Source organism: Pinus tabuliformis, chromosome 7 (assembly GCF_031772625.1).
Source record: "Pinus tabuliformis cultivar Carrire ecotype Pingquan chromosome 7, CPIR1, whole genome shotgun sequence".
Classification (NCBI taxonomy): domain Eukaryota; kingdom Viridiplantae; phylum Streptophyta; class Pinopsida; order Pinales; family Pinaceae; genus Pinus; species Pinus tabuliformis.
Genome location: NC_142293.1, coordinates 329,354,737 through 329,377,431, shown reverse-complemented (window position 1 = coordinate 329,377,431; position 22,695 = coordinate 329,354,737). Strand labels below are relative to the sequence as shown.

General features: G+C 42.1%; 1 protein-coding gene across 1 annotated transcript in view; it reads left to right on the top strand.

Annotated features, from left to right (window-relative positions):
* Positions 1-22,695, top strand: part of TTN7 (Structural maintenance of chromosomes (SMC) family protein) — a 263,011-nt gene that overhangs the window by 53,641 nt on the left and 186,675 nt on the right. Inside the window, exons 3-5 of the mRNA XM_089458168.1 lie at positions 18,026-18,064; positions 18,290-18,357; positions 18,459-18,530. Coding sequence (XP_089314294.1) covers positions 18,026-18,064; positions 18,290-18,357; positions 18,459-18,530 — 179 coding nt within the window. The remainder of the gene's footprint in view (positions 1-18,025; positions 18,065-18,289; positions 18,358-18,458; positions 18,531-22,695) is intronic.

Genomic DNA, 22,695 nt, shown 5'->3' with positions numbered 1-22,695 from the left:
ACAAAAAAGCAAGAAACAGAAAAACTCAGTCTGAATCAAGTGCAACTTCTAGATTTGGTAGCTCATCTCCTCATGGTACTTCTACAACCTCCGGAAGTAGAACAATAGGGGATTTCCTTAATGTTGCTGGGAGGGATGATGTGGATGTTGATTTCTGGTAGCATCAAATGTGCTTTAAGCCTCAAATTTTGCAGGGAGGCTTGGACACATGTATTCCACAATACCCAGAAATCATTTTGGGAAATTCCACCCGAAGACAGTTCTATTAAAATAATTATCATTTTGAATGGGTGCCTAAGTCTAAACTTAGGCAATTAAAATAATTGAAGGGTATTAATGTAACTGTGGGTGAGTACAAGGCAGAGAGGGCAAAGCGACATCCAGAGAGGCTGATGCTGCGCCACAGAATCCTACGCTGTGGCAACGCAGAGCCTGAGAGGGAGATCAAATTCTTGCTAACGAAATCGAGTTTCAGAAGTCGGGAGCCTGGGTGTGAGACCGAGAGGTTGAGAGCTGAAGTTTCTAGCTAGTAGAGGATCAGAAGGAGGGGCAGCGCAACCCCAACACAGGTAATGCAGAGATTGCGTGGGGTTGATGTAGAAGGGACACAGAGGTTCATTTCCAGCGAGATCAGAGCTGGTTCTTCCAGTGACAGAGTGAGATCATCTCACTATTTGTTTTGCCCAATTTCTCTCTGTATCGGATAGCCATTTGGGCATCCAACAAATTGTACTCAAAATTACTACTGCTTAATAATAAAACTCTTAGTTGCTGCATTGATTTTCCCACATTAGGTTTTTCCGGGGACTTTTGTCCAAAAATAACTGTGTAGATGTGTGTGATGTTTATTTCTCTGCAGTGTTGTATTTAGTTTCCGCAGTTTTTAGTTGTGTAGGTTGCAGTGTATTTAATTTGACATTTGCGGTAGAACACAACAAGTAAATTAGTTAATCAAATTAAAAATTAGAAGAATTAACATTAGTTGCTGGAGTAGGAATCGGGTAACCGATTTTTCACAGTGGATGGAAAGATAGTCTGATTTCTTTGTGTTTGTGGTGTATCATTTAATGTGCTTCGCTCTCCTTATTGGCATGATATGGTTAAGGCCATTAATGAAGCCCCAAAAGGATACAAAAGCCCCAACTATGAGAAGGCTAGAACAATCTTATTAGAAAGAGAAAAAGTAAAGGTTCGAAGAGCTTTGACACGTTTTCAAATGAGTGGGTAGATTGTGGGGTATCCATTGTATCAGATGGGTGGACAAATATTAGAAACCAACATTTGATAAATGTTCTTCGTGTTTCTGCTAGTGGTGCAATATTTATTACAAGTCATGACTCATCCTCCATCAGTGCAATTTCCCAAAACATTGCAGATCTCCTATTGCAATAAATCAGAGATGTTGGTCCTAATATGATCCGGATTTAAATAGGAACACAACAAATTATAGAGATAACCATAAACACAAAGATGCAGCGGAAATAATACTTCATTTCATTAATGTAAAATACCGAGATATGCTTACAAACAGAAAATGGAAATAAATAGCTAGGGCGATGGTAGCTTATCTCTAAGAAGAGATGTGGTGGCTACATGCCTCTGAACTGTGTTACAATGAAGCTCGAAGGCCTATTTATTATTGAGAAACAATGGAAAACCCTTCACATCCCAAAACCTAACCCTAGAAGACGAAACACCAAATTGTGGGCTCCGTTTGGGTAAATTGGTACATCAATTTCCCGGGGTCGTAACTTTGGCATACGATCTCCGTTTGACGCGTACAATAGCTCGTTAGAAATATCTATTCGAGCACTACCACTTTGGGAAGGGCAACATCGGTCCATGGACCCATGTTGCCCCCAGATTTCCCAAAAAACGTCGTTTAGGGCCTCAAAACGGCTCCGGAAGTTCAGGACTCAAAAAACTGCTAAAAATAGTAAATTGTGCTACAATTTAGGAAACTGAAAAAACTAAAAGAGACAGTTGTGGGGGTCCAAATGGGATAGGTGGGTAGCCACCAACATCCACCTTAATCATTCCTCCCCCCTTAGGAAGCAATGGTCCCCATTGCGTTGAGTTCCTCCTTGAGATGAGGAAGCTTTTGCTGAGCTGGGTCTCTGGTGAGTTGTCCTGCAATCTTTGATGTGTCCAGTAATGGTGGGAAGCATGGTCGGCGACGATCCACATTGACAACTCGGTGCAAGTGAAGGAATGGAGGAATGTTCTGCTCCAAAGCATTATTTCCCATAAACTTGGTAATGGTGTAAGGACCATGTCGGTGTGGTCGGAGCTTCTGATGGGCTCTTGTAAGGCATTCTTTCTGCAGATATAACCAGACTTTATTGCCCACCTGAAACTTGTGTGGTACCCCTGTAGGTGAGGAGAAGATTTTCCTATTTTTTTTCATGACCGTATCCCTCTGTTGCTACTGCTGTGTGGAGGAACCCTTCGCGGGGGTCATGGATGTGGCGACGATCTTCTCCTTACTTTGGGAGCGAACCAGACAGATGAATTTCCTAGTCTGGGAGATGAGCTTGCTGCCTTTCTTAGTAGAGATCAAAGAGGTGGCGGTAGGTGGGGCTACCTCTGGTATCCTGTATAATGAATCACCCAAATAAATAATGATAGCGCGAGGCCTTGACTCATACACAACATGTCGCCTCCACAAGTATGGTTGGCCTAATAGTACATCACAAACATCCAAAGGTGTAACATCACACAATACCTCGTCTGTGAAGGGCTTGATGCTGTAGGGAAGGCGGCACAGCTGTCGAACTTTGAGATCTTGTCCTTCATGAAGCCACCCGATACTGTACGGCTGTGGGTGTGGTGTAATCGGTAGGCCCAACTGCTTCACGACCTCTGCTGAAATGAGGTCCTTTTGGCTGCCACTGTTGACAATGAATTGCAGCGGCGAACCCTTCACCCACATTTGTGAGTGGAAAAGACGTTCCCCCTCCTCTAGATCTTAGGGCTCATTTTTCTGGATCTTGGCGGTGGCAACAGTGGCGCTGGGATCCGCATCAATGATCTGCTTCCCTTTTCCATTCCCCTTGTCGGGTTCTGGCTCAAGGTCGGAACATGCATCTGATTCAAAAGCCTTCAACTCGGCCACTAGCGACTGCTTGGTTTGACACTCACTTGTGTTGTGAGTGGGGCTCTTGTGGAATTCACAACACTTTCCCGTGTCCTTTTTCGACTTCGTGGTGTTTTTCTTTTCTTGCGGCTTCGACGGGTTGTCTTGGGTCACCCCGCCTTGGCTTTTTGTCCTTTGGTCTTTGGATTTGCAGATCCAAAGTCTTGCTTCTTCTGTTTGAGCTTTTGCTCGATTTTGATAGCGTATCGGTATGCCGTGCCAAGCGAGGAGATGTTCAGGAGCTCCATTTCTTCTTGGATGTATCTGTGTAGGTAGTCACGGTATTTGAGTACCAAATGCAGCTTAGAGTCCTTGATACCTAACTGTGTGCGAAGGGTATGAAAAATGTTTAGGAACTCCGGCACATCTTGGTCCCTTGCCTGTCGCAGTGTGGTCCACTTTATGTATTTGTCCTCGTAGCTTTTGACAGGGTAGTAATGCTCCTTGATGGCATCCTGAAATGAATCCCAAGTGGGTGCGCCTGAAAATAGTGAGCCTGTGCTTTCATCCTTCTGCTCGCAGTAGGTTTCCCACTAGTCCTTGACGTGGGGGGCTGCTTTGAGAAGAGCGAAAACAATCTTTTCCCGACTCGAAAATTCATGAACAGAAAAATACCCATCTAGCAGATTTAACCATTTATCTACGACATCTGCGTCTATTGACCCTCAAAGATGGGGATTTCAAAATTAACTTGTACCTTAAACGGTGTGGCGTTTCTAGAGTGGCTGTTGGAAGCCGATGCGTCGCCTCTGGGTAACTGCTGAAGGATCTGCGCAAAGCTATCCATCATCGCGTTCCTTTGTCGCTCGAGCGCTTCTTCGAGCAAGATTTTGATAGGATCTCCTGCCCCCTCATCTTTCTTCTCATCTGCCATGGGAGGTCGTTGGGATTTGCGAGGCTGGTCTTGCAAAGGTTCAACCAGTTCAAGTCCTAACTCCTTATATCCCGACCTCGTTGGGAACATGCAAAGAAAAACAGAGAAAAAGCAGACCGCTCTGATACCACTGATCTGAATTTAAACAGGAACGCAACAAATTATAGAGATAACCATAAACACAAAGATGCAGCGGAAATAATACTTCATTTCATTAATGTAAAATACCGAGATATGCTTACAAACAGAGAATGGAAATAAATAGCTAGGGCGATGGTAGCTTATCTCTGAGAAGAGATGTGGTGGCTACATGCCTCTGAACTGTGTTACAATGAGGCTCGAAGGCCTATTTATTATTGAGAAACAATGGAAAACCCTTCACATCGCAAAACCTAACCCTAGAAGACGAAACGCCAAATTGTGGGCTCCGTTTGGGTAAATTGGTACATCAATTTCCCGGGGTCGTAACTTTGGCATACGATCTCTGTTTGACGCGTACAATAGCTCGTTAGAAAGATCTATCCGAGCACTACCACTTTGGGAAGGGCAACATCGGTCCATGGACCCATATTGCTCCCAGATTTCCCAAAAAACGTCGTTTAGGGCCTCAAAACGGCTCCGGAAGTTTAGGACCCGAAAAATTGCTAAAAATAGTAAACTGTGCTACAATTTAGGACACTGAAAAAACTGAAAGAGACAGTTGTGGGGGTCCAAATGGGATAGGTGGGTGGCCACCAACATCCACCTGGATCATAATAATGTGGTTCAAGTGATCACTTATAATGTAACAAATTGTAAGGCAACAAGAAAAGTTATTGAGCATACTCATCCACACATCTTTTGGTCTGGGTGCTTGGTGCACACATCGAACCTTTTGATGCATGATATTGTGAAGCATAAAGAATGTGGATGGATTAATGAGCTTTACAAGAGAGGGAAGCAACTTATTAAATTTATCACAGGGCATAGAAGGGTAAACTACTTTTATGGCACTTACTCTAAGTTGCAATTGCTAAAACTTGCAAAAACAAGATTTTCAAGTTATTACCTCACCTATAGGCGACTAGTGAAGGTGAGACAAGCTTTAACTAATATGGTGACCTCTGAATCATGGGAGGAAATTAACACTGATAGAGATGGTGCTAATGTAGAGAAGGACACTATTCTTGATATGTTATTTTTGTCATAGATTAAATATGTTTTGCAATTCACCAAACCAATTTATTATATGATCAAGTTTGCAGATTCAGATCGGCCAATAATTGGGGAGGTGTATGAGCAAATGGGTAGCATTTTGGCGCAGATTAAAGACATTGTTGAGCCTAGAGATATCACCTTGTACATTTATATTTGTGCAGAGGTGGAAAACGATGGGATATGCTTAACATTCCATTTTATGCCTTAACATATGTTCTAACACTTAAATACTATCATCCATCATGGCTTTCAACACCAACACCGTGGGTTGGGGGGGGGGATTAGGAGAAAACCACACCTAGATCCAGAGGTTCTAGTGGCTTATATGAGAGCATTGGATAAAATAGTCCTTGATGAGGAGTCTGCCATGGTATAAAAACAATTGAGCAACTATACGCTTAGAACTGGTCCATTTAGGAGCATGTATGCAATTAGAGATCGAGAGACATTTTATTCTCTTGAGGGGTGGAACATGCATGGAGGTGCTACTCCACTTTTGCAGAGTTTGGCATTGCGGGTGCTATCACAGGTGGTAAACACTTCTTCTGCAAAGAGGTGTTGGAGCTCTTATTCTTTCATCCATAGTGTTAAGAGGAACAAGTTAAATTTAGACTGGGCAGAGAGCTTGGTTTATGTTCACTACAACTTGCGATTGTTGTCCCATTACTGTGATGATGCAAAGACTAATAAAGACCTTAAGGTTTGGGACATAAATCCAGAGGAGCCCAATTTGTAGGATGGAGTGTTGCGATTGGAGCAGTTACAGGATGTTCTAATCCAGGATGATGATGATCGAGTTGAGATGCCATCCCTATTTGGGACCTTGGTTCCTAGGTTCCATGCTTCAACACTAACAATAGCGGCTTCATTTTCATCAGTTTCAGTGCCACAACTTCCACAACCACCATCTTCTTCATTGCCACGACGTGGAGGCCCAAATTCACGTATTATTCGTGGTGGAAGGAGGAGAGATTAGTAGATATATTCAAAATTTACTACTTTTGTCATAGATTAGACTTGTAGGCTTGTTGTGAATTTAAACTTGTTGATGATGCTGGACCCGCAAACATTTAGGGGATCTGCTTGATATGAAGTCCCAACTAGACCTCACACCGTTTGGTGTAGGAATCCCATCTAGTATGATGGCTTGATTGCCATTATCTTAAAGATATGCCTTAGCTCTTGCTTGTTAGCACATGAGAGTGGTATACTTAGTCTTCAAACAATGAGGTTTGTGTGCTTGGTGAGTGCTTAGTGTCGCTTGTGTCAAAGTTCTTTCACTGCAGAGGGAGAGGGTGAGAGTGAGTCTCAAGTCGAAAGGGAATAGTCCCAACTCCGTTAAAAACACACACCACAACAGGATCTGCGCAGCTTCCGGCAGAGTAGTCCAAACAGACGTGACAGTCACAAACACAAAGTGAACATATAGCACGTACAACATCAAGCGGAGTAGTCCACATGAGTGCGACAATCGCTATAACAAGTTTACAAAATGAATTTGTCTAGTGTCTGGTGGAATAGTCCACACAGGTGAGACAATGTTAACAACTGATACAACACATTTCCAACAACATATGCACTAAAACAACCAAAATAGTTCAACTATCTTAGTACAGGGTAAAACCACATGCATTACAAGCGTACAAAGAATAGTCTTACAAATGAATACAATACATGTGTGAAAACGTGCTGGCCTGTAAACAAGGCTTCTGAATTAAGTGAAAGTTCTAAGACACATTCGTACACCATACATCACTAACCCCGATAGTGAGGCGTTGGAGCCATTGCTTGCTCCTTAAAGAAAAGACTACAGACCCTTAAGGCTATGTGGGAGGAGCTAAGGTGAAAAGTCCTTTGCATGTACAAATGAGGGGTATATATAGCCAAAGCTGAAACTGACCCTTGTGACTGCTCGACTTCCCTCATGATTGTTCGATTTACATGACTCTTCGACTTACATAACTCTCTGACTTCATCCGTGGGTCTCTTGGACTTCCACGTTACATTACATTGATTACATAGTTATGACCCAAAATACTGATGTGGCCGAGGTGACTCATGACACAACTCGACATGACACTGTTGGTATGCATATGCTAGCTGTGCTGCTGAGTGGAGTGTGCCCGTGGTGTACCATAGCTTCACCTCCGCATGGCAAAGTGTGCGAAGTCTTCAAATGCCTTGGTGTTCGCTTGATTGTTCATGCATGCGCATGTGTTTCCTTCGGTTGCTACTTGGCATGCTTCGTGTGTTTGTCCAACTGCGAGCAAGTCTTCTAGCATGCGCTCCTTGTTCATCCCGTTCGTCGTCATGCCATGTCTCATCCATGTACTTGTTTCTGCAATCACTCATGACGAGATGGCATCAAATCCATAAATCCCCTAGTCTACCATGATGCGTTGCCTTTCGTTTTCGGGTGCAGGTGACTGGGAGAAAGGACAAAGCTCTGAAGCAACGCAGAGCACATGTCAGGCCGGAATGTGAGGCTCTGGGACACTCTCGGGCAAAACTGTGCAGAGGTCACTGAGAGGTTGGGTTGAGCAGTGCGGGATAACAGTGACAACTGCGGGATCTGGCTTAGCTAGGAGGCAGAATTGTGCAGTTTTTTCGGGGAAGGCGGTGCGGACAGCAGGAGGCACTGGCAGTGAACACGGCACAAATTTCCAGAGGTGGCCGGAATCGAGCTGCGGGAGCCTGCTAGTCTGAATTGCATAGAGCTAGGAGGCAGTAATGCAGGACATGTCTGTGCAGTTTCCAGGCTGAGTAGGGTGTTGGGCAGCGAGTGGACTGTCCAAGATAACTGCGCAATTTTCAGGGGGAGTGGCAAGTAGGCCGACAGGGGGACTGACTGATAAAACTGCGCAATTTCCAGATTCAGTGTAGTGACAGGCAGCAAGCGCCTATACCTCTTGTCTGTGTAATTTCTTCAGGCAGTGCAAGCAGGCAGGCTAACAACGTTTGTGCAATTTTGAGGATGAATGTAGCCCTGGGTCACTAGCCAAGTCAAATTCTTCAATTGACTAGCAGGAGGCTTGATGGATAGGCTTCGAGGAGCGTAGATTGAGATGGGCTCTTAGGCAACTTCTGCGCTGTTCTGGGTGGCAGTTAGCCGGATTGACTCCAGAATTGTGCAGTGCAGACTGTCTGGAGGGTAGTCTCAAGCTTTGTACAGTTCTGGGCAACAGTGCTTGGTCACTGAGGGTTGAGACTGCGCAATGCAACTCAGTGGAGGTCTGGCTGATGGAGGGTGGTTCGATTGACAAATTTTCAGAAAAATGGCTAAGTGTGTGAGCGAGTGAACTTGTGTATACATGACCTTGTGAACACACACTCAACATGAGTAGACGACAAGACACCTCAAACCAACAAGACAACCTGTCTCAATGCGACTGTCTAACGTTGAAAGTGACAAGTGCGACACTCGGGATAGACCTTGAACGACCGTGACGACACATGCGCGGCATTGTTTTCAACTTCGTGTGTGAGTGCGATAGATGTTTACATAGTGATCACAACTCAAACCCACAAAGACAAACTTTCAACAGCACCAGAACAAGGTTGTAAGCATGAGAAAACAATCAACACGCCGAAGACGACAGTTGGTCAAACAAGCAAAAAGGAAGCACGACATGTAGAGGAAACACATGAAATGACTGTTGTGTTTGCACACATGCATGTTACTGAAGACATGATGATACAACACTGACAAGCAGTCCTACAAACTCAACTAAGAGGTGTACTTCAAAAGGTGTTCTTTGCTTACCATACTTACCCTCGAGGTGAGCATGCATTTGACGGAGTTTGCATGCAGTACTGATCTTTTTCCATCACTCTATCTTTTGGTCCTTCTCCTCAACTCCTTAGGAGTGATCTCAACATGTCACCTTTTCCTGTTGTTACTGAGAGATAGGTTAGCGCTGTTTCAACAAGTAGTGATTGCTGCTGGAATGAGGCCCTGGGAGGCCCATCTACGTAGTTTCTGCATGCAAGACAGACAGGGCAGCTTAGACAACACTGCGCAGTTTTGAGGCAGGGGACATTGCTGCGGGATGGGGGTACTGGGAGGACACCTCTGCGCAATTTCTGAATGCAGGGCAGCCAGACTGCTCTGCGCATTTCTGGAGAGTAGTGCTGGCTGGGAAGCTGAGGGACAACACTGTGCAGTTTCTGAAGACAGTGGGTTCCAGTTGGAGGAAGGACATTGGAGGAAACCACTGCACAATTTTGGATGCCAAGGGAGGGTGGGGTCTCTACGCACTGCGGAGTTCCAGCAGGCAAGGGAGAAAGCTTGAGGGTTGTGGAAGCAAAGTACACAGTTCTTGGAAGCTGGATGAGGCTAGGTTGCTCGGGAAATGGATAAGTGTCAGATAAGTGACACAGATGTAAATAGTGATATGACTGAATTGTGATTGCACACGAACACTTAGTGATACAACATAGACCATCTAGAATGCATAAGACATACTTTTCCTGATGAAATAGCCTTCGTGACAAGAGTGCGTAAAGTGAGTGTGAAACATGTCTATGTGACGATAACAACTCATACGCACACGATTCCCTTGAAGCAAAACAACATTCCCTTTGCATGCCAAACAACAATCCTTATGCCCAAAGGTGACACATGCTTGCATAAAGATAAGACACAGACAACTCTTAAGATCAAGGAGGGGAGCTTGAAATCATCAGCTTACCAACAAGTGACCAAGGATTATCGATCGCAGGTTCCAAGGTAGGCTCCGAAATTTGCATGCGAGCCAAAATTTTGGAGGGTGGTTGTAGCCACTACAACATATTTTTTTTTCTTACTGTTCCTAGTTCAGTGTGTTCTAGAGTCTTGGTGGTGGCCAAGTGGCCTATCTTGTAAACACTATTATTTGAATTTTGGACATGACTAATGTTGACGGTTGCTCACTTGCTAGATAAGTTACTTGAATGTTTGATGATTTTATCTTCTAATCGTTTTATGTTTTATAATATGCTTAAAAAATTGATGTATGTTTGTAATTGCTAGAATCTAGATGGTTGATGCTCGAATAATTGAACATTGATGTACAATGGAATCGTGGATGCCATGTCTATCTTGATTTATGTAAAAATATGCATGTTTTCATGTCTTCTACAACTAATTTGGTATTTGGGATGTTTTTTTGAATATAAATGCAATATATATATATATATAGTAGACGCTTCTGAGATGCTTCACTTCCTAGATTTTTGGGAAATGACACTTCGCGTCTGTGCTTCCAAAAAAAACGTCCCTATTTCATCCCCGCTTCGTGCAACGTTGTTCAAGCCCTACTCCGCTTAATTCTTGGAAGTGGCTACTTGCTTCCATTTTGACAACATGAGACCTGATAGCACATAAATTTACCACTTCGGAAGGTGAAAAACTTGGTAGACCTGTAATAAAATAATCTTAGTGCAACATCTAGAAAAATTTGCCCTATAGCATCACATACAAAGTCTTCTATTTGTTCAGGTTAGTGCTTGCAAACCATGGGGGGTGTCCCTAGCATCTGCATCCATTGTTTTCCTTGTAAATCTGCAATGCAAACACATGAAACAAGCATGCAATTGTTTCCTTTGACCAACAATAGAGTGGCCAAAGAGGTTCTAAAATAATTTCTTGATAAAGTGATTGGAATTGTCTTCAACGTTAGCTGCAAATGCTGAAAGAAAATATAGGAAAGCAAGCACTTCAAATGGCAGATTTATTACCAACAAAAAGGCCTAAGAATTATATTTTGCACAAGAAATCTTCAAAATGTCGCAAACTAGATAAAAGCTAGAAATCTTCAAAGAGCTAGATATACGCAAAATTGAGCTTAATTCTCTAAAAATCAGGACTCTGTCTGTGCCAAGAAGACAATTACAAAAAGGAGAAGCTAAGATAGGGGGGAGGAGAGGGTAAGCTGTTGTTGCTAAAGATGATTCGACCCTAAACCAAAGGGTCCTTCTCCTTTTAATGACCCTTTTCTCCTATGCCCATTAACTTTAGAGTGAGGTTGAATTAGCCAATCAAACCATCCTCATGTGCATTAATTAGTTAAGTGAAGGAATGCCTTAGTCCAAGTGAATGTAAACTCTGTGGATTCGGAGAAAGAGTAGAGTGAAGCTGCCAAGCGCTTGAGTTTCATTGGAGAAGCTCCAAGTTGTCATGAGATGAAGTGTCTTTGAGTGTAATTTGAGTCGAGTTGGAGAAGTGTTAACGCGCACTAGTCAAATTAGGAGTCTCTCTTGGTTAAATCCCAAATGGCAACGAACTAGGGAATAAACCATGCGCTTGGGTGATGTAGAGGTTTGCTCAAGTGTGACTAAAAATGCAAGTGAAGAAACCTTAGTTTACTAGAAGCTAAGTCACACTATTCAATTCGGGTTCGATTTTTTGATGAGGTTCAGATGAGGTTTTCCATTAGGTTTGTCTATACAGTTTCTATATCCATACATATATAAACTTTCAAATGAAATACGACGTAAAATAATAAGGAATCAACATCAATAAAGATAAAAAAATTCTATCATGGACTTGAAAACTGCAAGGATAGGTTACAAGCTTGACTTGTGACATGATGTCATGAGCTTGAGCTATGGACTTGGTCAATGGCCATGCGGTTCAATGAAGTTAGTCGAACCTCAATTTTTTTAGGTTCACTGAATTTTTAACCTCAAGGTTGAAGTTCACAGAACCTTGTGACACAGACAGGGAGGAGAAATCGAGTGGATAACCTATGCCCTTTGAGTTGACTAAGGGAGAGGTTGAGAGATTGAAACCATGTGCATTGCTAAATAAGGATAGAAGGGAGTGAAGTAGTAATCTGCTAGAGTTAAATTGGTTATGAACTCGGGTGAGGTGGAGACAGACTAGCTGTGCGCCTAGGTAAGTAGATATGCCTTTAGTCCAACTGGGGTCAAACTATGAAGAGAATGGCACACACCAAGTTAACGTGAAGTGAAGTAAAGAGAGAGAGTGAATATGCTTAGTTTTCTCAAAGAAAGAGCATCGTTAACTCCTCCATGCATGCATATGACCCAGTTAACTCCAAGAGGGTGCCAACTCACTCCTACATACATGCATGTGTCTGCAGTGGACGCCAGTTGACACGTGCGTGTGCTTTGATGACTCGAGAATTCTTCCAGTTGACTCATACATGGTGCTTTGATGACTCAAAAATTCTCCGAGTTGACTCATGTGCATGATTACTGACTCATTTGTGCATCTAGACTTTGCCACTTGTCTCAATCAAAAGATGCCACTTGTCATCACATGAGATTTCCACGTCACCTTTGTTAGGGTCCAACCCGAACCCCCTTATTTATGTAATAGGGTCGAGTCATAGTTATAGTTAGTGAAAGAGTCAATAAAGTCCATATTAATAATTGTAAGTGGTTGACCCGCATTTAAAGAAGGGACCACTGTTAGTTGCAAATGGGGCATGGTTTTAGATAGATGGTATTAATAAGAACCATGGTATTGACCCATGGTATTGCATGTATGAATCATATATAAAGGATAGAGACTCCCCTTGAGGAGCGTCGTGTCTTATTTTGTAATTGAGCCCAGCTCTATTGGAGGTTGCCCCCTCGAAGAGGCAAGTGAACATTGCTTTCCTTTCTGAATAATAAAATACATGCTATTATTTCTTATTGTTCTGTGTTCTGGGTATATTTCTTCGCATATTTGGTATTCTGGTATCTTCTCGCAGGTCAAGAGCATAACAAGTGGTATCAGAGCACTTTCCAGGGCCGATGGGATCTCCATTTTTAGCAGATTTTTTTTTTGGCTAGAGACAGGTTCTGGCGTCTTTAAACCACGAGATCTGTTGTTGAGCACATAAACCTGCGGATTTGGGGAGGCATGCACGTAGGAAATACAAGAGGTGGTCATACTTGTTGGACTCCCATGTAATCCCTGTGGGTACCCCTTCGAGTAGTAGCGCATTATATAGAACTGCGCATGAACCGTCTTCCAAGTACCCTCTGGGTATATCGGAAGCCCCCTAGGCTCTCTTGAAACCTCGCCATAGATAAACCGTCGGCTGTCTTGCTGCTACAATACATCGAGAACAACACTCGGGGAGATTACTTGCGCGTATGATAGGGTAGTCCGGTTGTACGACTAAGGGTATGGTTGATCCTCCTTGGTTAGTGCCTTGAAAGATTGGGCTAAGTACTACTGTTGGACCCTTATGTATATTGCGATCTATAGCACCTGACACTCGTTGAGACCATAGTTCCCTTGTCTCTCTCTAGATCACGCATCATCTTTGCCAGATTAGATCTAGCAGGTTGGGTTCTGTCGCAGCCGCAACAATCAGATCTGTCATTCAGATCTATCAGATTCGCCATTCAGATCTAGCAGGTTGGGTTCTGTAGTAGTCGCAACAATCAGATCTGCCATTCAGATCTATTAGATTCGCCATTCAGATCTAGCAGGTTGGGTTCTGTAGTAGTCGCAACAATCAGATCTGCCATTCAGATCTGGCAGCAGGGTTTCAATCACTGCCACATTCCTACTCATACTCTGCAGTTGAGGGTTTCGCCGACAGATCTAACTAATTATGTGGCTCCAATCCCTGGGCGTGATTCTCGCAGGACATTGGGCAGAATTAACTTTCTGGGAATCGGCTACTGCAGTATTCCTAAGCGAGGAGTAAAACTTCTTTCGGAGACACGCTCCCGAGACGCTTATATGAGACTTAGCCCATAAGAATCAGTTCGATTGGCTGAGCAAGGTGGTACCATTCACTTGTCAGCGTCAAAATTTCGGGTGGTCCCAAATCTTTTTCACAGTAACGACAAGTGCACCGGATCTGTGCATGGTACAAACCAGAGCTCAAGCTATGGCCAACGAGATGATAGGCACCCTTGAACAAAAGTTGGAGGCATTAACAATGCACATCCAGTCCTTAAATGACACAATCACCAAGGGCAAGTCGGGGGAACAATTGGAGGTATATGATTTTAATGAAAACCTTGAGGGCGAGTCTAGCCATTCTCTTCACTTCTATGGAAACCACCAACAGTCCCAGCCTCGACCACCCAAGCTGGACATGTATAAATTTGATGGCTCTCATCCGGCCATATGGCTAGCACAAATGGAGCAATATTTCAAATGGAAGCCTGTACTTGGACCAAGAAAAATGGCAATGGTGGCAGTGGCATCAACGCTGCTATGCAAGGCTAATGACTTGGCAGATATTCTCAAAAGCCCTTTCTGATCGCTTTGACCATGAATCTAATTTTTTGGGTCGTCTTACTAAGCTCCGACAGACAGGCACAGTGCAAGAATATATTAAAGCCTTTGAAGCATTAGCCTTCCGCACATGAGGTCTAGCAGATGAATTCTAGTTGGAATGTTTTATCAGTGGTCTCAAAGATGCCATACAAACCCACATCCGAATGCACCACCCAGTCTCATGGCTAGCAGCTTGCAAGACAGCTCGGGAAGTTGAACGCGCGTTAGCGGCCTAATTGACTCGTCCAAATTTCATGGCCAAGGGACGCCCCACCTAGGCTCCGAGCACTACCCAAACACTTACGGTTCAAAAGATGTCACCAGTGGAAATGGCGGAAAGAAGAAAGCAAGGATTGTGTTACTACTGTGATGAGAAATACTCCTTGGGACATAAATGCGAGGAACCCAAATTCTTTCAAATTGTTGCTACTAATCACAGTTCATCTGAGGAAGCCCCACCCTTTGAGGGACCAGAGGAGGAATATGAGGACAACCAGCCGGACAATGAGCTCCTAGCTCCACCTGAAGAACCAGTTATCTCACTTCATGCTTTGGCAGGAATTTCTTCTCCCCAAACTCTCAAAATCAGAGGTTTTATTAAGCATCACCCTGTAGTAGTCTTGATTGACAGTGGCAGTACGCATAACTTTATCCATCAAAGAGTTGCCGAAGTAGTGCATTGTTTTGTTAGAGTAATCTCTAATTTCCAGGTCTAGATTGCTGATGGGGGGACAATGAAATGTGAAGGCTGCTGTGAAAATGTCAAACTTCAATTGGGGGCTTATCACCTAAAGACCCACATGTTTGCCATCACCATGGGTGGGTGTGACATTGTCTTGGGTGCTGAATGGCTCCACACACTCGGTCAAAACACAATGGATTTCCAGGAGTTATATATGAGCTTTAAGCAGAATGACCATACGCATACCCTCCGCGGACTCCAGGCAAGTGCTCCTTCTATCATCAGCTTGCATAAGATGGAAAAATTGTTAAAAAAGGGCCACCATGGAGTTATAGCCCAATTTAATGCCATCCAGGCCTTCGAATCCACTTCTCTTCATATTCATCTTGAGATGCAATAGGTCTTAAACAACCATCTACAAGTCTTTGACAAGCCTGCCTCATGAGCTTCCACCCTCGAGAGGGGAACATGATCATAGCATTACTTTGGTCCTAGGGGCACAACCACCAAATGTGCGCCCATATAGAAATCCTTTTGCCCAAAAGAATGAAATTGAAAAAATCATCAAGGAACTCCTGGAAGCTGGTGTCATTTGTCCTAGCATTAGTCCTTATTCATCGCCTGTGGTCATGGTGCTCAAGAAAGATGGGGAATGGCGTATGTGTCCAAACTTCAGGGCACTCAACAAGTTGACGGTCAAAGATAAATTTCCCATCCCGGTTGTTGATGATTTGCTGGATGAACTAAATGGGGCTCAATTCTTTACTAAGCTCGACCTTCGTTCGAGCTATCACCAGATTCGCATGAAAGAAGTAGACATTCCAAAGACTGCTTTCCGAACTCATGAAGGCCATTTTGAATACCTGGTCATGCCATTTGGTCTCTGTAATGCCCCATCCACTTTTCAGAGCCTCATGAATCACCTGCTCAAACCATATCTCAGAAAATTTGTCCTTGTTTTCTTTGATGACATCCTCATCTACAGCCTCACCTGGGAAAAACATCTTCAGCATGTAGATTTGCTCTTGCAACTGCTCCGGAAGCATAAATTATTTGTCAAATTGTCCAAGTGCTCTTTTGGCATGGAAGAAGTTTAGTATTTGGGCCACATTGTGGGGCGTGAAGGTGTCAGGGTGGATCCCAAAAAGATCCAGGCAATGCAGGATTGGCCTTAACCAAAGACCTTGAAGAGTTTGAGAGGATTTTTGGGTCTCACCGGCTACTATCGCAAATTTGTCCGGAATAGCTAATTGCGCCGGAATAGCTTCAAGTACTGATTTTATGAGTACCAACAGGCCTTCTATAGATATGCAACAATTACACCAGAAATTGATCTGCTTTACCATCATTGACAATAGCCATTTCCAATCAGCTACACCTAAACATTAGACAATTAAATATCAATTCTCCTGCTCATTGAAGCACGTTTTAACAGTGGATGGTTATTACACGTCTATTCCGAACAGAGATTATATGGAATTAACAAAGAAACCTTTAACGAGTGCCATATGACATTGAAAGATTTGAAAAATCATTTGGACTAAGTATGATAATTTCAGAAGCAGGTGTCACTGAAAGATTTGAAAAGTCATCTGGAATGAGTATGATAGTCTCAGAAGTTGGAGGCATTGAAAGATTTGAAAAATCATTCTTTGCATGATTGTTGCAGAAGTTAAAGACCCTTCTGGAGGAAGAACATTGTGACTTTAAAACATGTCCCAAGGTCGGGGTTTGGTCTGCATAGGACAGGCTTCTTTCAGTTGAGGTGTCAAGTGGTAACTATCATGCCAAATTGGCTGGGACTTGCACTGGACCTTTTCTTTTTTCTGTGAGACATGTCACTTTGGTGGGGCAAACCATAGTTATAGTTGAACCTTGGTGGATGATTGAATACTTGGTCAATCTCAGCAGTGAACCTTGTTGGCGACTTAATTTTTTTTATAAAATTCTTTTTTATGGTTTGCTTTGCCATATTAATGTTTCTTTAATCTTCAACCAGGCTTCTACGGTCTACCTGCAATGCTTGGGAACTTTGTTCTTGATGATTTATCTGGGTTTGAGCTATGCAGCTTCCTTTAGGGATGCTACCAGCTTTCTTGGGTTCTAAATTTACACTCATTTTTAGGTAATATTAGTTTATCTTTGCATGAGCGCTTTCTTGTTTTAGGATAGACTTATGAATGCTCCTTATAATTGCAGCAGAAACACTTTAATGACTTCAAAATAGAGTAGGAAAATTCTCATTTTTTTGACAAATAGCCTTCTATTCTTCTCTTTGAGGGTTTAGGTTGAATACCTGTTTGAAGACCACACTGTACTAGAGTATTCATGACTCTTGCTACTGTGTGCAGAGAGTACATATATGGGTGCTCAAGGTTGACTACCCATAATACACAATTGCTGCTACCCAAAGCTAGTCATCTCTCAATACATCATTATATAACGCTGGAGGGTTGTTAATGTGGAGCAACTGCTGAAGCTAGAAACCTTACATTATAATTTATATTGTAACATTAGTCACATATCACTTAATAAAGTGGTTGGCTTAGAACAATCAAGATACCTTTTATTTTCATGTTATACTCTATAGTGTTATTTGGAATTTCTGTGTTTGCTAATAAGTTGTTTACCACTGGTTGGAACTTGCCATGTTTTAAATTTGTTACTGAAAGCCAGAGTTATGATAGATTAATTTTCTCCTAGGCTTATTCTTTCAGATAGTGAGAATTTCTCATTTTGTCTGGTTACATATATTCATCAGGCATGCCTGTAATGTTGGCTGAAATGTTCAATTTCTTAAGTTGTTTCTTTTTAAAAAGAAATGCTTTCTATTAAATGGTGGATTTCTCTGCTGATTATTTAATGGTATCTAACTTGCTATACTGTTAATATGTCACACAGTTGGTGCCAATGGGTCAGGAAAGACAAATTTTTTTCATGGTATGGAACCGTTTCTTTCCAAATTAACATGCTATAAAAATATGAACTTGTAGGATTATTTTCATGGCTGTAAATATTATGATCTTTCACTTGGAACAGAACTGAACTAATGTGCACAATCTCCTTAATATGCTTGCATGGACTCTGCATCGATATTGGCTTTTTATTTCCTTCTTAATTTGCTTCTCTGTCCTTGCATTATGCCTGGGAAATTGGGATATATAGCAATACGGTTTGTTCTCAGTGACTTATTCCACAACCTCCGTGCTGAAGATAGGCAAGCATTGTTACATGTAAGTCTCCTTTCTGACATTGAATATGTGATGAGTTAATAAGTTAGATGCAGTTACCTATTCATAGATGGATTGTTTATGCTGTATAATTTCACTGGCAGGAAGGTGCGGGTCATCAAGTATTGTCAGCATTCGTGGAGATAGTTTTTGATAACACTGATAACCGCATTCCGGTGAGTGTAGGACAAACATTTTAGTTCTATTTTTGTTCTCCATATTTTTCACATATATGAGAAAAACCAGACGAGTACACAGACAATACATGCAACCCATGATACAAGGCATAAAATGATAAACTTGAGTTGTCCTTCGATATGGAGGTTCTTGATAGTAGATACACACAAGGGAGATGATGTCACATCTATCAAAATCCAATATAACTACTATATTAACTAAACATGCCTTAAAATCAAAATCCAATATAACCACTATATTAATTAAACATGGCTTAACTTATTTGTTGAAATTCCCTTGCTCCCTTGGTCTTGTCTATGACTTGACCAAGCACATGAACAACGCTGAAGCATTTTGCACAGCGGAATATAACAGCAGTGAAATCAACAAAAGTACACAAGATATATGGCCCAAACACTTCTTATTTTTCCATCAACAAAAAAATCTTAGGGCTCCTGTGCTAGGGATCATGGCCCTTTAGAAACCCTGATACAATGTTGAAAATAGTAGTAAGAAAAGGTCTTCTCTGTGCATGTGCCTTAGCCAGAGAAAGACCACGATCAGTCTTTCCTTTGACCATGGATGAATTCATGAAACTGGAGAATCTATGCGTAGTGTTGGAGGACCAGTTGATAAACCTTCTTCAGCTTGACTACAGGAATAAGTGGCAGTTATAAATTTAGATAAAACGAATTGGATCTTCTGTCTTTGATTGAGGAAAGACGAGCTAGTCAAGCAGTTCGACTTAGTTAGCTTGTCATCAACCAATTGTGTTCTAAATTTGTACTCGCCAGAAATAGCATGGATCGAATCAATAAAAGGATGGATGAAGGCACATATTTATTCAATTGTTTTGTGCACAAAGGTTTGTGTGACAAGATAGCTTACAAGTTTGTGAGAGGAACCTTGATTGTGGAGAGCACAGGAATTGTGTCCTAAGAAATAGGAGGAGCAAGAGCGCTAGGAAATGGGAGATTGATTGTGCGCAGAGCTTGTGTCCTAAAGAGTAGGAGTCATAAGTGCACAAGACAAGGAGAAGAGATCAGGGTTTGCACTGTGCAGAGCAAGTCAAGGAGGCAGCAGAGGAATAGTTGTGTGAAGGATCCAAGATCAAGTAGTTATCAAGGCAGGCCAAGATCAACTATATCAGCTGAGATTGTGTGAGAAGCAGAACATTTTCTCAAGAGAGACAGATTGCTTTGTAATAGATTCAAGTGCTCCAACGACAATCAAGCGAGCACATCAATCAAGCATGTTTTCCTGTTGGTTTTACTGAGAAAAGTGTGTCAATTTGTGTGATATGTTTTTATCTGTGTTTTTTATTCTGCTGCATATGAATTGTGAAGAAACTCTGTATCTTGGTGAAAGTAAACTAGTTTCAGTTTTCAATAATTCACTAAGTAGTTGCAGAGTTTCGTAATTAACATACAATGCTATAATACAACAAAATACAATCTTTCCTCCTTTGACTGTTACAACTAGGGCTGAGGCCTTATCCTTCAGACACTCATCTGCCCATGAAAAAAAAGACAAAGCAACTCGACTTAGTTGCTGGTTGTAATCCCTGACAAGCAGCCCGTTCAGTCCTCTTTGTCCACAGAAATCTGCTCCTTTAGGCTCTGTCCAACAGCTGGTTCACTAGTAGACTTCTCCCTTTAGCCACTGTCCACGCCAGTAACTGATCAACCCTTAATACTCAGCCCCTTAGCTTACTGTCCACTGCTGTAGGTCTTCGCCTACCCTAACCAGACGACAGAGCTGCTACAGCAGTGCTTTCTTGCCTCTTCTCTAGTCTGGCCTGCTACAGCAACCACAGAGGCAACTCGGCCAGTCCTTATTTCAACCTTAAAGGGACTCAGCCCTCCTCAAATACCGGCAGTATGATCTATAGTGCCCTGTGGCCCTACTTCTAGGGCTAAGACACCCTGCGGTCAGTCTTCCTTAGCCCTGTGGCTTCCTTAATACACAGAACAAAACTTCCTTTGCTGCTGTGGTTCCTTCAGTTCAGGCAAACAGTCCTTGTGGCCCTCCTAGAATGACCCTTGACAGGCCTGCGACTTTGCGGTTCCCTTCTTGGCAGCGGATCCTTCCCAGTCTCAAACAGACCTTAAAGTTTTCCCTGCGGTCAGATTTCTAGGTTTGTTCTCCTCTTGGACAGCTTGGGCTTTCATAGGCTTGCTGTTCTTTGCACAAGCGAGTCCTTCCAACTTGTGTCCAGCCCATCCATTGGCTTGATATTTATAGCTCTCTAAAAGGTGCCTTAGGGGCCCTCTTTATCCATTAAGAGCCTCCTCAACAACAAATAGAATGTAATATTAATTATTTTGAGTTCTAAGCCCACAACTTTAAGTCCAAAACCCCCAGACTTGGTACTTTGCCCACAAACATGTCGTTTTGTGGGTTTTCTCCTCACAAACCTAGCACCCAAGGTTTGTAGGAATACCTCCCAAGCTACTCAATTTTCAACTTTATTAACGAGTTAAACAGAGATAATGAGATGATTTGAATACCTGATGGTGAGACAATGAGTTACTTTATTAACTTAAGTTCTAATACTAAAGTGTATGACAATTCTAAGGAAAAAACTCTTAATTCCCTCCCTTAGTGGTTGTATTGAGAACAATTGCTGTTCCAAAATGTAATCTTTCCAAACATGTCAAATAGGTCTAAAACCTACATCTCAATTGTCGTACAAAAATCGGCTTTTGCAGCAGTGACCAGATGAGTAAAATTGCTCACTGCATGGCTTGGAAGTGGCTTCGGTGATGCAGTGTAAAACACCTCACCAACCATTTGCAACGCTTGACTGTTCAGCTTGGTGAGAGTCAATGTTGGCTGAAGATTTCAGCTCATATACCACGGACGTAGAAGCTCATACCTACTTTAATTAGCTATCCTCTGACACAACTAGTACCTAATTGTTGTAAAGTTCACAAATCTGGTTTCTAGAGCCTGTGATAACATGTAAGGGGTCTCATCCAGTTCTACAACATGGACTTCCTGGTCGATCCACTTCCTCATATGACTGATCCACAATCTTGTCGTGCTCATAGTGTGGTCCCTTTAAATCCTTTCATCAGTACTGTTTTAATATAGTTGAGACTAATATGGATCAACGTTATCAGAGCCAAAATAGGAAAGGCAAAATTTTTAACCAGACGAGAACTGGGAAAACATCTGTAAAATAAAAAGTTGTATAAAAATACATATCTTGAAAATTTTCATAAAAAAGATTAGCTGTAGTCTTGCTGTTGTATATTTTGGAGCTTTTCCGGGCATATTTTCTGGTTGAATTTGCCCAGAATCTGGCAGGGATGTGTTGGAATCACAAGTTTGACCTGTGAACTCTCTACAATCTGAGTGCCCAGGGTTTTTTAGGGTGCTGAATCCATATCTGCAGTCAAAAATGCTTTTTAGACAACAAAAGTTCACGATTTGACCAAAAGTTGTTTCACCAGATTCTGGCCAAAAGCCCCAAAATGTATAAAGATTATATATCTTGTACATCAATATAAATTGAAACCATTAGACACCAAAGGTTGCTCACATTTATAGCATGTACGGGTGAACACTGAATATAATGAAATGGCACTGAGTGCAGTACATCTATGAACTAAAACACAAATGCGAAAGCTCTAAATGGCATCTAGAGTCCCAAAAAAAGGTTCCTACTACAACAAATTGTTACAGCATATAAACAAAAATCAGCTATTCACCAAAATAATCCAGCAAATAGAACCAAATCAGGTGCAAGTTGTCACTGAATGAACTCTCTTTGCCACAGCTTTGAAATCTGCAAAATCTAACGAATGATCAATGGGAAGAGTGTTTTCTGGTGGTGCACTTTACATGGAAATTTGAGAATAATTATTTCCTATTAAAGGAATACACAGTTTTATTACTCATTTACAGAGTTCCATTACCCAGATAGTTAGTTCAATTGCTTCCAGGGCACATTGCTTTCTTTTGAACCATTTAGTGTACATTGTCGAGTAGCTAACTTAGACGATGTACCCCTTATGTTGAACCATATAAAGCATACAACTATTTTCTCAGGAAATAGATCCATGATTTTCATGAAAAATCGTAAATAAGAAGTAAAAGTTTCCTGGCACCTGATAAACATGGTGTTAATGTTAAGAGCACAAATTTTGACATGTACTA